This window comes from Canis lupus, chromosome 13, assembly GCF_048164855.1.
Source record: "Canis lupus baileyi chromosome 13, mCanLup2.hap1, whole genome shotgun sequence".
Classification (NCBI taxonomy): Eukaryota; Metazoa; Chordata; class Mammalia; order Carnivora; family Canidae; genus Canis; species Canis lupus.
This window is the reverse complement of record NC_132850.1, coordinates 10,853,623-10,870,499: the sequence shown is the minus strand read 5'-3', so window position 1 is coordinate 10,870,499 and position 16,877 is coordinate 10,853,623. Positions and strand designations below refer to the sequence as shown.

Below are 16,877 nucleotides of genomic sequence, written 5' to 3'. Positions count from 1 at the left end.
GATGGAGAGACTAGATCAGACTCAAGTTCGATCCCTTTGGTAAGGCTATAGGTGGTGGTGTGTTGTTTTATCAAAAAGTATATAATGTTTGGCTTTTGCTCCTTACTGATACTAGCAGCTACTGATGCTCAGTTCCTAGATTGAACAACTTATTTGGAAGTTGCAAAATTATGATATTTCATCATTTTGTTCTAATTTTTATCAGAAATAATTATAAGGAATTAGTTTTCTTCATGAATTTGGTTATCTAGTGCTGTAGATCAAATAAACAGGATAAGTGCTTAATTATTTCCTTTTACTTACCCAGTTTTCAAGATAAGGAACTGACTTAATGGCATCCTGGATGGCTCAGCGGTTTAGCGCCGCCTTCAGCCCAGGGCCTGATCCTGGAGACCCGGGATAGAGTCCCACGTCAGGCTCCCTTCATTGAGCTTGCTTCTCCCTCTGCCTATGTCTCTGCCTCTCTCTCTCTCTCTGTGTCTCTCAGGAATAAATTAAAAAAATCTTAAAAAAAAAAAAAAAGGAACTGACTTAAAACAACACTGGTTTATATATATCCAAAAAAAATTGAAAGCAGACTCAAATGGTATTTGTACAACTGATGTTCATAGCAGAATTACTCACAATAGCCTGGAAATAGAAGCAACTCAGTATTCATTCAGTGGATGAATGGATAAGCAAAAGTGAGCTATATACACACAATGGAATATTACTTAGTCTTAAAAAGGAAGTAAATTCTGATGCATGCTACAACATAGATGAACCTTGAGGACATTATGCTTAATGAAATAAGACAACCAAAAAAAGATAAATACTATATGATTCTACTTATATGAGGTACCTAGAGTACCAGGAGTTGGAAGGGAGATTGGGGAATTAGTGTTTAGTGAATATATAGTTTTAGTTTGGGAAGATTAAAAAGTTCTGGAGATGGAGATTTGTGATGGTTGCACAACAGCATGAATGTACTTAATGCCACTAAATTGAACACTTAAAAAATGTTTAAATGGTAAATTTTGTATTTTACCATAATTAAAAAGCCTCTACCTAAACAAAACAAAACAAAACAAAACAAAACAAAACAAAACAAAACAAAAAAAAACCCAAAACAGAAAACCACCTTTACCTATTTACTAACTCATAGTTCTGTAGACCAGACATTTCAAAAGCATTCTCTGCCTCAGGTCTCAGAAAGCTGAAATCAAGGTATTGAGGAGGCCTGGGCACTTATCTGGAGGCTCTGAGGAAGAATCTAAGGGAGAATCTGTTTCAAGGTCATTGGCAGAATTCAGTCCTGTGATTGTAGGACTGAGGTTGCTGTTTTCTTGGTAGCTCTCAGTTGGTTCTCTCAACTTCTAAAAGCTGCACATATTCTTTCTCATGTGACCCCTTCCATCTTCAAGGCAGCAGAGCAGGAGCATTGAATCCTTCTGGTGCTTTGACTCTAACTCCCATTTTGCTACCAGCTGCAGAAAACTCTGCTTTTAAAAAGCCTCAGGTGATTAGGTCACACCCACCAGATAATCTCCCTTTAGCTGGAATCATTCCAATGATAACTTATTCTGTAATAAATCACTTCAGAGATGGCTCATCATACTCATTAGGTTTCCACCCACATGGAAATAGGAGGAGATTATATAGGGGCAGGTGTTATTTAGGGGCCTTTTGTTTTGTTTTGTTTTTGTTTTTGTTTTGCTTACCATGCAGCATGACAGAGAAGAACCAGACATACCGGTGTTTGAATATTATTTTTGCCCTTGTTGACTGGAAGAGGGAAGTTATCTGTAAGCTTCTTGAGTTTGAGTTTTCTCTTTAAAGTGGGGATTATAATATCCTTGCAGAATTTTGTGAGGATTGGGCATCTGGCACTTAGATGGAAGCTATTAATTAATTTTGTGTGTGTGTGTTTTAAGAGTTTTTTGGTATTTTCAAAAAGCTGGACTTGCCATTTGGCTTCCTATTTATGAATCATTTGGAGAGTTTGTTTACAATTAGGTTCCCAGGTCCTATTCTCTAGATAACACTGTTTCAGAATAGGGTCTAGAACCTGTTTTTTTTTTTTTTTTTAAGATTTTATTTGTTCATGTGAGACACACACACACACACACACACACACACACACACAGAGAGAGAGACAGACAGACAGACAAAGAGAGAGACAAAGAGGCAGACACAGGCAGAGGGAGAAGCAGGCTCCATGCAGGGAACCCGATGTGGGACTCGATCCTGGGGCTCCAAGATCATGCTCTGGGCTGAAAGCAGTGCTAAACCACTGAGCCACCCAGGCTGCCCTAGAACCTGTTTTTTTTAAAGTAGATTTTGTTTTGGGGTTTTATGCAGCCAAGTTTGGGAACACTGGTGTAGTAGAAGGAATCAGAGACCTGGGGTTAAATCTCAGTCAGCTTTACCTCTATGACTCTGTGCCGTTGGGCAGTTTTTTTTTTTTTTTTTTTTAATTTTTTTTTAAGGGCAACAAACGTTTATTGGCTCGTCTAAAAGCCCGACCGGAGAGGGGTCTTCTGTCGCCATCACCCCCGCCAGCCTGAGGTGGTCCCACTCAGAGGTCCCCGGGGGCCACCCCCACTGCGCAGACGCTGGAGATGGGGGGTGCGGTAACAATTTCAGGAGAAGCAATCCTTGGCGAGGTTTTGTTTGACAGCAGGTGTGGGTAAGGGGGCTCCGCGTCCGAGACCCGCGGTGCCGGGGGCGGGGCAACCAGCCGGGTGACGTCAGGCGGAGCGCGCTGCTCCCCGGGCTTGGTGTGCGGTTCGCCCCTTGGCTCCTTCCCCGCCGGCTTCCCGAACCTTCCCCGCAGCCTGAGGCCGCCGGCCCAGGTTCTTAGGCATGGCCCGTCCGCCCTCGGTCCGCGATGAGCCGCGGCTTCTCGTTGCCTTGGTCGCCAGGTCCTTCTGGGTCAGCGCTCGCCCTGCGGGCCCCGCGGCCGCCTTGTCTGCCTTGCCCGCCGCCAGGCCCAGGCCCAGGCCCAGGCCCAGGCCCAGGCCCGCGCGCCCCTCCGCCCCTCCGCCCCTCCGCCCCGCGCGCCCCTCCGCCCCGCCTCCCCTCCGACGCCCCGCACGGCCGCCGCGTTCTTGCTCATTGATCGCTGCCTGTTCCGGCCCGCGGCCCATTTCTTGGAATCCTCCACATCTGCTCCTGTCTCTGAGCTGCCAGGACGCCTGCCCGGGCTTGGCCTGGCGTCCGCGGGGCCCTACTCACACCTGCTCGCACCTGCTCGCACAGCGCCGTCACCGGGTCCCCGTCCCCGTCCCTCGGCCTCGGCCGGCGCTCAGGCCCGGCGGTCCGTCCGGCGGTTCCGCGGCCCCACTGGGCAATTTTCTTGACCTCTGTGAAGATAACCTGTAACTTGTAGGGTTGTTGTGAGGCTTAGCAATTATATACACGGTTTGGCACATAATACGTATCTAATTGAGAACTGCTGTGGTTGATAATGGTGATGATAGATAATGCATTTATCACCTAGATTCTGAGTGAGCTTAATGAACTACCATGGACTTGGGCCACAGAAGTCTCCCCACTTCTTCATCCACCCCAGACTGTGTTCCAGCTGCACTATACTTTGTGTTCCCTCACTGTGTTTCTTCAGTCCTCAGTGCTTCTGATATCCTGGTATGTTTCTTTTCTTACGTCAGAAATTCTGTGCCCTTATCTGGTGAGCCCATCTTTTAGAGACTTTTCAAATGTTCCTCCTTCTGTGTAGCATTCCTGATCCACATCCTTCTAATAGACCTGATCCTCCTCTATGTTTTCATAACACTTGCCACTTATATCCATGAAAGTATTTATTGCATGGTATTCCATGTTATTTTTTCTGTTTCCTCTACTCGATAGTAAGTTCACACCCTCTGTCACAAACAACAAAAACAAAGCAGAGACACGTATGGTTTTAGGCTACATAAAAAGGAGAATAGGGAAAGGAACCAGTAGTTACTGAGTTATTAAGCTCTTTGGATCAAGCACTGTGCTGGATGATTTTCATATGTATTTCCATGATAACCCTGTCAGGTAAATGGTATTACGAGGAGACAGATTCAAGCTACTTTCAGTAACTTAACAAGGTCAAAAAATATTGAATCTGGTATTAAATTTGTGTCTGTCTCATTCCAAAACTCTTGTTTAATCCTTAGCGTTACCAGGCTTCTATTATTTTTGATTTATAAGAGTTAAATCAGTACCTTGTACCTTGCTACAAGGTAGTGTCAAACCAGCGGAGGAAAGCAGAACAAAAACCATTTCCTTCTCATCTTTTATGGTCTTTGACTATATTGGTGGCAAACTGTATGCCACTAGGTGGTGCCCTCGCCTAGTAAAAGATGTAAAATGTTGATTGAGACCTGGGGGTCTGATTCCAGCCCCCTGAACCCCCTCCTACACACACATGCTAGCCAAAAGCAAAATATTGCCATTTATAGGGAAAATCTGCAAAAGGGAGAAATAGCAATATAAAAAAGGTAGTATGTGATACAAAGAACAAGCCATATACAAAATGGAATTCAAGTCTAGATTCTGCTATTTACTAGCTTTGTGTGTTCAGACAACTCCTGTATTCAGCTCTGAGTCCTATTTTCTGGAACAGGCATCATATAATTTACTCATAGAATTATGGATATCAAGTTAATTGACATATTAAAAAGTACTCCAACACCATGTTTGGGAACTTAGGTTCTTAATGAATGGTAGTTGCTGTTGTAATTAATAAAATGAATCTCAGATGCAGAAGAATTCTGCAGGGCCTTCAGAATCACCAAAGTAAGGTAAATTATACTGAAGATTCTTATGTTAAATGTATTGTGAGTTTTTGAAAACTGTTAATCCATATATGACTTCAAGTAACAATTTTTACCCAGTCTAATGAAACTGAATACTCCATTTACCAGTTGTGCTGGTCATCAGAATTGACTGATTGCCTGACTGATAACGTCATCTGTTCCCTTTTCTTTTAGTCCATCACAAGAGAGGTCAGCAGCATATCATGATGGATTATTAATAGTTTTAGCACTGACTTTTTCTGCTAGTGCCTTATTTCATTGACTGTACGTTATTTTTTCAAATGTTAACATCTCAGACTTTAGGATTCATCTTACAATCATTGCCATCTTAGAATGAATGCAAAAAAGTATTTTTAGGTGAATGTATAAGTGAATGTCTTCACTTTCAGAGGTGCCTGGCTGGCTCCGTTGGTAGAGAGTGTAACTTTTGATTTTGAGGTTGTGAGTTCAAACCCCATGCTGGGTGTAGAGATTACATGAAAATAAAGACTTAAAAAAAAAAAAAAGGAGGTCTTCACTTTTGTCCCCTTAGATCTGCATCCTATCAGAACTTCTACCTATTGTTTTGTCATTTCACTATGAAAAATCACTCTATTGATTTCTGCCTTTTTTGTGAAATCAGTAGCTTTTTTGGTAAGCATCATCTCTTCTTGTGAATTTGACACTGAAAATGTCCTCTTTTAGGCAAGATATAAACTTATCTTACACTTGATCTTAGCCAAAAGGCCAAGAAGCGATATAAACTTTTCCTAAATCTCTGTGAGTGGTACATAGGTATCATTTTGTTGTATTTTTCTGAATGTGTGTAATATTTCATAATTATAAATTAAAAATAAGAAAGTGATGAAATGTTAGCCAAATGAAAGCTTGGAAATTGTATTAATACGAGACCTAATAGATTTTAAGAAAAAAAAATTTAAATTGTTACAGGAAAAGAGAATAACAAAAAAGCAGTATTACCTAGATAACATTCTTAGACAACAGCAGAATAAGTTAGAAATCTCTTAACAAAATAGCCATTCACTGCCTTACACACATACCTCTAAATAATTCATTGGTGAATGTAGAATTCATAGTTGAAATTATGAATTATTTAAACCTGAATAATAATGAAGGGGCCACATGTTAAAACTGCATCTAAGGCAGTCTTTCATTTATGATCTTATATTAATATAAAACAGATTGAAAATTAATGAGCTAAGCATTAAATTTAAAAAAATAGAAAAAGGTAGTAATAAAGTAACAAGAAAATGACAGGAAATTTTTAGAGCAGAGTCCTTTCTTTATTAATATAGATGTCAAGGAGTGCCTGGGTGGCTCAGTCGGTTGGGCGTCTGCCTTTGGCTCAGGTCATGATCCCAGGCTCCTGGGATTGAGCCCCACATCAGGCTCCTTGCTCAGCAGGGGAATCTACTCCACTTTCTCCCTCTCCTTCTGCCCTTCCCCACCATGCTTGTGCTCTTTTTCCTGCTTGCTCACTCTCTCAAATAAATAAAATCTTAAAAAAAAATATAGAGATGTCAAAATCCTAAATAAAATACAGCAGACCATACCCAGTAGTGTATAAACAAAAGGTATTAGGACCAAATGGAGTTTATTCTGGGAATGCTGGGATGCTAATTTTAAAATTAATAAAATAATTTTTAAAAAGATTTTTTATTTATTTATGAGAAACAGAGAGAGAGAGAGAGAGAGAGAGGCAGAGACACAGGCAGAGGGAGAAGCAGGCTCCATGCAGGGAGCCCGATGTGGATCTCGATCCTGGGTCTCTAGGATCACACACCAGGCCACAGGTGGCACTAAACCGCTGAGCCACTGGGGCTGCCCTAAATAAACAAAATCTTAAAAAGAAAAAAAAAAAAGACTAAAGGAAGATCTGAACATTGGAAAAGCTCTGTACTGTTCCTGCTTGTTAAACTCATTCATATATAGACTCTTCTCATATAAATTAATCTATAAACACGTGATTTAGTAAAAACCACAATTAGACTTATCAAAAAACTTGACAAGGTGTTTTTAAAAGTCACTTAAAATAGTAAAGAGCCAAGAAAAATTTGAAGAATAAGGAGTTGAGGGACTTGCCATTCCAGATGTTAAGACTTTTTTATGAAACTGTGGTAATTAAAATGATATGGTATTAGTATAAGGGGAAAGAAATTGATCAATGGCACAGAGGAGAATGGGAATTTAGAATATGACAGCATTACAAATCAGACATTGTCACTCACTAAATGAAGCTGGATCAACTTGCTGCTTATATGGAAAAAATAAAGTTTACTTCCTATCTCATACACAAAAGTAAATTCCAGAGGTATTAAAGATATAAAGTGAAAATTCATACTTGTAAGACAGTATAGAAGAATGCCTTTATGATACCAAAACAGCATAGGATGTTTTAAAGCACAAACCATGGTAGAAGATAACCTTGGTAGATTTTATAACATTCGCATTTGAAAACTCTTAAACACCACCAACAACCAAAAGACACCACAATCAAAGAGAAAGACAGCCCATGGACAGGAGAGAACATAAATACAATGCATAAACCTGACAAAGGATTAATATCCAGAATATATAAAGGAATCCTACAAATGAATAAAAAAGACAAAAAGAAAACCCAAATAACACATACAAATCAAAAGAAGAATGCCCCCAAAAGAAAATGTATGAAGGGTATGTACATTCAGTTCATGTAAGAGGAAGTAAGAATGGCAATAAATGTGAGTAGGTTCTTATTAATATTGGAAAATGCAAATTAAAACTCCAGCAAGATAGTATTTTTATCAGATTGCCAAGGATTTATAAAGTCTGATTATACCTAGTGTTGGCTAGTGATTAGGGGTATAGGAATTTTCTTTTCTTTTCTTTTCTTTTCTTTTTTTTTTTTTTTTTTTTTTTAATTTTCATACAGTGTCAGTTGGGATATAACAGTACAACCACCTAGGAGAGCCATTGTGCAGTATTTAGTAAAGTTGAAGATATGCCCAAATCCACACTAAAATAGAACTCTATTCCATTGCAGAGCATGTGCTTGATATTTTCTTACAGAAGTGTTACCAGGAGACGTGTAGTGATGGTTATTGCTAGATTACTGGAATAGGAAAAATTAAAAGTAACCTAAATGTTCTACATAGTAAAACTGATACATTGTGGTATACTTAGATTATGGAGTACTATATAGCAGGTAAAATATAGGTCTATATTGTCAAAATGTGTGTATATATACACACATTTGCAACATGGAAAGTATGTGTGTATGAATGTATACATATATAAATGTATAAAGTATATATATATTTACTTATTTATTCAACATGAACAAATCTCAATATTGATTGAAAAAACCAAATTACTATTCTCTTACTATTAGCTAGAACAATGTCTAGAAAATTTAATAAATTCTTGCTTAATCAATGAATGATGTTAAAGTAGGTCCTCCATGCAGTAGCATCTTTGGTGAGCAGGCTACACCTCAAGCTTTCCTGCTTCCTTCTGTTTTGTCGACTTCTCTTTTTCCCCTCTAGACGATGTGCTCTTCCAGGGTAGAGATCTATTTTATTACTGTTTATATTTCCTGGCTATTAGTGTTCCTGGCTCAGAATAGGTATTTAATAAATGTATTGAAGTAATTAGTGAATACTGCTTATTATAATAGTGCCCTTATGTTAAGGAAGGGCTTTGGATCAGGAATTGCAAGACCTTATTTCTTCTGTCTTTTGGTTGTGGGACGCTGGGCAATTTTTCTTTTCTTTATTTCCTTTTTTTTTTTTTTAACCTCTCTGAGCCTTAGTTTTCTAATTTCTAAAGAGTAATACCTGTTCTAAATTTCCAAGATTGTATTTATTTGTTTATTTATTTATTTTTAAAGATGTTGTTTATATATTCACGAGAGACACAGAGAGAGGGACAGAGAAGCATGCTCCTCGAGGGGAGCCCGATGTGGAACTTGATCCCTGGACCCTGGAATCACGCCCTGAGCCTAAGGTGCTCAACCACTGAGCCACCTAGTCTTCCCTCCAAGGTCATATTTAAATGTATTATATGAATGTAAGAGATGTTAATATTTTAGCAGGGAGACAAAGGTATGTAGTTTTGGGTTTACAGTGGGAGTAGCTGTGCTGTGTATTCTCAGCACTGTCTATATTGTTTTTAGGAGTTGTGTGAGCAATCTGTGTCCCAGAGGAGTCATCGTTTCTTTTTTATTATCTTTGGAGCCAGTTTACCAACCCAGTTTTCTCTTCTTACAAAGGGAGGTTGGCTCTAAAATAGCCAGAACTCTGTTTTGTGGGGTTTTTTTTTTTTTTTTTTTTGTTTTTTTTCACTAAGCTCTGAGAGCAAAACTTTCTGTGTTTGGTATCACAACTGTGACTCATGTCTGAAGTATGTTTGTGTATATAGAGGAAAGAACAAGAGGGAAAGTCAGGAAATTCATCGGATTGCACTAGACTCCAACTCCAGTTACTTTCTATCTGGAACTTGGATAGTGTGACCCTGCAGCAGCAATCTTGGTTAGCCTAAGTACTGATCACCTGAAAGATTGATCATCTTATATCTTCAGAAGAAAAATCATGAAAAGTCACTGAAAGAAATATATGTTTGTTATGTTGATATAGTGGGTTATAAAAGCATGGTTGAAATAAAAACTTTGGTATTTTGATGGATTAGTATAGTAAAGAACTTTAATAATAGGATATTATTTTATACGTGGATTAGCAAAGGGAGTTTTGCTTTATCAAATGTAAAAAATAAGTGCTATAAACTCAGATAAAGAGAGACGATGGATGTTTGGTGGAAGAGAGCCTGGGACAATTGGTAAGCCTCAAGCTATCTAACTGTAGGATTTGATAAGAGAGGAGAAGTAGGCATGGAGCAAATCACCAAGAACATTAAAGGCTAAACTATGGCAGAGGGACCATAAACTCTAACCAGGATACTCTTAAGAATAAAAATTGATTGGGGACACTCTATTAAATATTATGCTAGGACAACAGGAATAATCAGAATGTCCCAGACAAATCAGGTCATTTGGTCACTTTTTTTGAAGGTAAAGAGGAGTCGTTAATAGGGTTACATATCTGACAAGGATTGGGGGGTTAAAAAATTTAGGCAGGAGGCTTGGGCAAGTCTAAATAATCTTGACTGAAAGGGAATGAGAGAGGTGGGCCAATTACTAAATGAAGATGTGTAATTGAAAATAATTGTTGTTTAAACAGGGTAAAAAATTTGAAAACACGTAAGTGCTGTTATGAGAGAACCAGTAGTCAAAGAAGTTGACAGTTGGTAGAGTAAGAGACCTAAAGAACTATGATAGGGGATGGAATCCCTTTTCCATATGACAAGTGGAAAGGAAGCAAGAGTGGGTATAGATGCAGGTGAATGTTCAGGGTAATGGCAAGACCTAATAGGACTGGGAGATTGTTATCTAGCTTCCAGTCTTCAAAAAAGCATTTTTTTTGGACAGAGGAGGGGAAAGTGTAATGGACGAGAAAAGAACACTTTCTCAGGTTGTCACAGGTATAATAGGTAGAAATAATTCTGAAGCACAGCTTAGGTAGTTAAGGGCCACTGAAGAAAGAAGTGGTCAGCAGCAGCAACAGTGTTTTAGACTGGTGGTATATGACAAAACTGGAGAGTGCTAAAGTGGTCATTGGAGACCTGTGAGAATGTAGTTTGGTGTAGTGGTGGAAAGAAGCAAGATTGCAGGAGTGGGTGAAAGTTTAAGGTGTGGCCAATTCCCAAAAGTTCCACTGTGAAAGCAGTGAGAAAGGAGGTGGTAGCTAGGGGGAGATAGGGAGTTTTGCTTTTGTTTAACAAATGGTTGGGAATTGAGCTTGAGGAAGGACATGAAAGAAGTGTACTTACTTGGTGTGTTTGGTTTTTTCCCCTAGAATGTGGAAGAAATGTTGGGGATGAGTACATACAGGGCCCTCTGTGTGTTAAGGAGCAAGGGGCTGTTTGATGACAATGGAAAGGTTGGTTGTGCCAGATTTTGAATAGTCTTGAATGGCATTATGAAGAAACGTTTACTTTATCTATTAGTTCTTGGAGACCCAAGGAGGGTTTTTAAACATTTTTATCTCCTATGAGAGTCTGTGCTTCAGAAATATTACTGTGGCAGTAACAAAGACAGGACTTGAAACGGTAGCCAGACTGAAGGGAGACAGATTGCCTCTTAAACATGTAGTGATGAGAGCCTGAATTAGGGCATTGGCAGTTCATGGAATGGAGAAGAGTTGGTATATTTGAGATTATATTTCAGAGGTGGAATGAGTACAACTTGTGATGGAATGAAGGAGAACACGTGTAGAACCTACAGGTTTCCATCTGAGTTGACTAAGTAACTAGTAAATTCATATCAAGGGACCCAAAAGAAAGAAGACATTTGGGATTGGGGTGATTTATAACAGCTTTGTTAAGATATAATTCATGTCCGGGAATCCCTGGGTGGCTCAGCAGTTTGGTGCCTGCCTTCGGCCCAGGGCGTGGTCCTGGAGTCCTGGGATCGAGTCCCACGTCGGGCTCCCTGCATGGAGTCTGCCTCTCCCTCTGCCTATGTCTCTGCCTCTCTTTCTCTCTGGGTCTCTAATGAACAAATAAATAAAATCTTTCATTTATTTATTTATTTATTTATTAAAGATTTTACTTATTTATTCATGAGAGACAGAGAGAGAGAGAGAGAGAGAGAGAAGGGGCAGAGACATAGGCAGAGGGAGAAGCAGGCTCCATGCAGGGAGCCTGACATGGGACTTGATCCCTGGTCTCCAGGATCACACCCTGGGCTGAAGGCAGCGATAAACCGCTGAGCCACCTGGGCTGCCCAATAAAATCTTTTTTAAAAAAAGATATAATTCACATCCAATGCAATACGCCCATTTAAAGTAAACAATTCCATGTTTTTAGTATGTTCACAGAGTTGTACAACCTTTCCTAGAATTTTAGAATGTTCTCATAAAGAAACCTATACCCATTAGAAGTCACTCCCTCTTTTACCCCACCTCTTCCCCTCCCCCCAGCCCTAGGCAACCATTAATGTATTGTGAATCTCTATGAATTTACCTCTATTGGACATTTCATATAAATTGAATTATATGGTCCTTTGTGACTAGCGTCTTTCACTTAGCATAATGTTTTCAAAGTTCATCCATGTGGAGATCACTTTTTGCTTTGTATTATTCTTACCTCTATGCATGTTTTATCTCCTCCTCTGCAATATAAGTACCTTGAGGGCAGGGACTGTTATATATTCCAGAGCTGTATCTAGCGCATATTTTTGTATTCAGTTGTAACTTAGCAAATATTTAACACATCATAAACTAGAAGTTAACTCAGTTAAACACAAAATAAGTTAACCAGAATGATGTGCTTGCACACATACTTGTCCACTGAGGTGTGTTTATATTCATGGTCATGGAATAAGTAGGTACCATGCTAGTGGTTCTGGTTCTGACATTAATTGTGTGACCTAGGGTCAGTCATACTTTCAGAAGACACTTTACTTACTGAAAATGGGGATAAAAATCCCAACCCAATCTGAAACTAAGGAATAACTAAAATAATTCAAGTAGATGGGATTTGGATAGAATTGAGGTTTATCCAGACAGCCTCTGAGAAGAGATTAATAAATGTTTGGCTCTCTTACCTAATCCTCTTGGGATAGGAGTAGCCTTTATTCATTGGATTGAGTATTTTGACCCTTTTTGATTCTTTTCAACCCCCATTTTTTTTTTAAGATTTTATTTATCTATTCATGAGACACACACACACACACACACAGAGAGAGAGAGAGAGGCAGAGACACAGGCAGAGGGAGAAGCAGGCTCCATGCAGGGATCCCAGGACCCCAGGATCACACCCTGGGCTGAAGGCGGTGCTAAACCTTTGAGCCATCTGGGCTGCCCCTCAACCCCCATTTTCAAGGTCCTGGCATGCTGCTGCTTTTGTCACCATCCTGGGGCATTTTACCTATTTCATGTTCTCTAGCTTTTGTCCCTGAAATTCTTTAGATACTTACTTCTTAAGGACACTGACCAATACACTCCCTGTTTTGCATAGCTTCCTATCTTTTAATTCCTGTTGTCTTAATGGGCTGCTTGTAGTTGAATACAAAAAACTAAAAGTTTAAAACCCACCCTATCTACCTTCTTCAAACAAACAACTTATAAATGCATTCCTCTTCTCCCCCATCTTTTGGAGAGTTGTTCATGCTTTTATTTAAAAAACACATACTGGATGTGTACTTGAAGATCATGTATCAAAATAAATATATAATCTTGGCTTCAAAGATCTTGTGGCAGTTCAACAGGAGGAGGCAAACATATAAACATGATCACAGCAGAAAGTGGGAAGTGCAGTTGCAAAGCCATGTACAAGTGGTTATGGAAACACATCTGGAAAAAGTGATTGGGACAATGTTTTGAAGCAAGTGTCACAACATTTCTGCACTAACAAGTGTAACACAGAAGCAGCCTGATGAAGAGGATCTGTGTTCTTTGGCCTCAGAACAACTGGGTGCCGTGGAGGTTTCTGGCTCTCCATTTTAGAGAGTGGTCTAAAGCTCAGAAAGACTCAGTGGCTGACTCTTGAACACAGATTCTAGAGTCAGCTTCTATGTTTGTCCCCTCCCCCTTCCACTGCAACCATGCCTCTCATGTAAGGATAAAAGGTAGCCATGCAGAGTATACTACAGTGCCCTGCCATCCCCTCTCCTTTAATTCTTCCTCCCTAAGCAAAAGTGGGGTATCAGATTCCTCTTTTCTGTGTCTAGCCTACTGCCAGTATCCTCGGTGCATTGAGCATACAGCATGGGCTGTAGCAGTAGTGAATATTGCTGATGTCATTGTTTGCCTTATTGGGATTTTGCTCTTTGTTTCACAGGGAGCTGTGATTGGTATAGACGATGAGGACGACAGCACCTTCACAATAACTGTTGATCAGAAAACCTTCCATTTCCAGGGTGAGCTAAACGAAGAGATTCTTTCTCTTCACAGTCCCAAATGCTTCTTTTCCTCCTCTTTTGGGTGTTTGCTGGATGACTTGAATGGTTTTGCAACTGATCCTGCATGAATGAGTGCACAGGAACGTTCTGGATGAAGTGGTACTGCAGGTTAGGCAGGGATTTGTATCTGCAGTGGATACAGATCTATTTGAGACGACTGTGGATCTGGCTGCAATTGGAGATTAAAAATTTAAAGGATAAAAATCAGTGAAGGGGAGAGAGTAATGGGCTGCTGCTGCTGCTGGCTTGTGTTTACAGAAGGTTGCTGATCTTCTTTATCGAGGAGTATGGTTCTGCCTCTGCATGAAGAGTCTAAAGACTGATTGTGAAGGTTGCAGTGTTTGTCGGTGTAAAACTAAAAATGTAAATTAAATTGAAGCTAGTGGCAACCTTTGGCTTAAAGGTTTTGCTTTGCTTCAAGAACTGCAAGTTTACATTCATTTCATCTGCATTTCTGTGTCTTGTCTGCCAGCCATCATTTCTCTGCTATTATCCTTTTTATAGTTAATAACACCAATGCCATCTGCCACTGCTATGTTTTAGCATTGCATGCTATGGTTCACTGGTAGAAAGGGTAAGGTACTGTATGATCATTCTCATTTCATATTGCTTTGAAAACTCTAAACCAGCAAATAAAAGCCAATTTTTATGATGCTGTCCTAATGTACCTCTCATCTATTAGGAGTGTTTATTTGCTTTGTTACTAATGTTTTTGTTATTTTGCCTATCCAGAGTAACCTCTATTTTATGTTTAAAGCAGTCGAAGAAACTTAGAAATGAGACGCTTTGGAGATGTTAGCAGTTTCTCTGAACTGCAAGTGACAATGCACTGAGATAGATGCTAGGTATACCAGTGTAAATAAAGATTAAGTTAAGTTGATAGCTTAAAAATGTCTTGGTTATGAAGACTAACAGTGACAGGGTATGTTACATGAGATTTGAGGCAGCTATTGTCCTTCCATTGCTAGGGTAGTATATTGAAATTATTTTTCTTCATTATCTTGTTTAAGCAATTGACACATAGAAATGAAAGATGCAGCTTATATATGAAAAAGACAAACTAGTGCTTTTAGAAAAACGCATCCTTAAAATATTTATGGTGTTTGGTCATACTCTTTATTCAGAGCTGCTTAACTAATGATGCTTTCCTGAAATTTTCCACTGCATTTAACTTTATAAAACATTTTAAATATTATGAAATATTATAAAAGTGGAGGGCCATAATTTTTAGTTTGAATATATAATGCTGCTTATAAACTAAAGCAGGTAACACCCCCACACTGAAACTCTTTACTTGAATGAAGATAAATACTTTAAGGCATTTCAAGAAATAGCTGCTGGATGCAGGTGAAGGCTGCAGTGTGGAATTCTCTCCTCTGCAGTTATTAAGGAGATCCTCCTTTGGACTTCCAGAAGCTGCATTGTTTACTGGTTTAAAGGAGAGGAGATGCAGACCTCTAGAGCAAGGGCACCTGTACCTTCTGTTTACTTTTAGATTACTTATGTTAAATATTCCCATATTTTTGTGGCTTGCTTATAAAACAAGCAATTCCTTCAATTCCTTTAATGATTTAAATGGCAAGTGTAAATGAGACTTAAATGTATTTTTTAAGTGATTTCTTATTCTGGGACTGTCAGATTGATTAGTTTATTTTCTGCTATTATAGTAAAGGGAGCTTCAGGCAACATGAGATTATCTGGCTTTTGTAAAGAACTCACTAGAACTCTCTGTATTCTATATATTCTTGGCAGTAATGAGAGTTATTTCACATAGGTCCTTACTCATAAGAAACTCTGAAAATTTGATAAAAAGCTCTCAATGTCTCATAGATCTTATATTCAAGTATGTTGAAGTTTTTGTTTACCAGAACTTTTTAAAGCAAATAAATTATCAATTGATGCATCTCTAAAGCAAATTCTACTTACTATCAACTATTAAAGGGAAAACTAGAATTTGTTGAGATACATTCATTTATTCAAGATCCATTTTAGACATTATTTTAAGTTCTGGGGATACAGTAGTAAACAAAACAGATAAAATTTCTTGCCCTCTTGGGTCATCCATTCTGGTAAAGGAGAAAGCCAATAAAATAGAAAGTTACTTATACTTAGTATATATATGTATGTGTGTATGCTAGTAAAATATAAATATTGAGAGTACTAAGTACTGGGGAGAAAAAAATAAAGCAGGAAAGGAGAAAATGAAATAGAAGTGAGATTGTGTATGGACAGAGGGAGGTGTTGAAATTTGAGAATGATCTGGGGAAGACTCATTGGGATGGTGCCCTTTGGTGAAAGACCTGAAGGAAGTGAGGAAACAAGCTTTAAGGCTTTATTAGGGATGGTGGTACATCATTACTAGGCAGAGGGAATATTAATTGCAAAAGAATGTTTCTGCCATATTTGAAGAATAGCAGGGAGGCCAGCTCTGGTTGGAGTGCAGATAATTGTGGGGAAGGGTAGTGGAAAATGAGGTATGCGAAGTAACAGAGAAGCTGATCATGTGAGGCTTCATACACCACAATAAGGACATTGAATTTTACCAAGAGAAGCCATTAGAGGGTTTTGAGCAAAGGAAAGACATGATGTGATTTTTTAACAGTATCACTCTGGCCACTCTGTTGAGAATAAAATGCAGGAGGTAGGTACAGAAGCAGGGAAACTCTTTAGGCTATTGTAATTTAGAAGAGAGATGATGGCTCCCACTGGGTAGCAGTGGGGATGGGGAGGCAGTGAGAAATGGTTAAATTAAGTATGTGTGTTTATCAACTTTATCAAGATATAATTAATATACAATAAAATGTACACGTTGTAAAGTTCAATGAGTATTGACAAATTTATTTAGTATAACTGCTACCACAATCAAGATATTGAACATTTCTATCACCCAAAAGATTCCTTTCTTCTTTTAGTTTCTACTCCCAGCCTCTGACCCCAAGCAGCCATTAATCTACTTTCTATAACTATAGATTTTTCTTTTGGAGAGTTTCATGTAAAAGGTATCATACATTATGTTTCCTCTTTTGTCTGGCTTTATTTTAGCTCAGCATATGGTTTTTAATATTCATTATGTTGTTGCTTGTATTGGTAAGTAT

General features: G+C 38.9%; 1 protein-coding gene across 6 annotated transcripts in view; it reads left to right on the top strand.

The window, feature by feature from the left end:
* The window catches only part of OSBPL9 (oxysterol binding protein like 9), a 160,756-nt gene that overhangs the window by 41,236 nt on the left and 102,643 nt on the right, over positions 1-16,877 (top strand). For all 6 annotated transcript variants that reach the window (XM_072772118.1, XM_072772117.1, XM_072772115.1 and 3 more), the window contains one exon: positions 13,662-13,740. In XM_072772118.1, the coding sequence (XP_072628219.1) occupies positions 13,662-13,740 (79 nt within the window). The remainder of the gene's footprint in view (positions 1-13,661; positions 13,741-16,877) is intronic.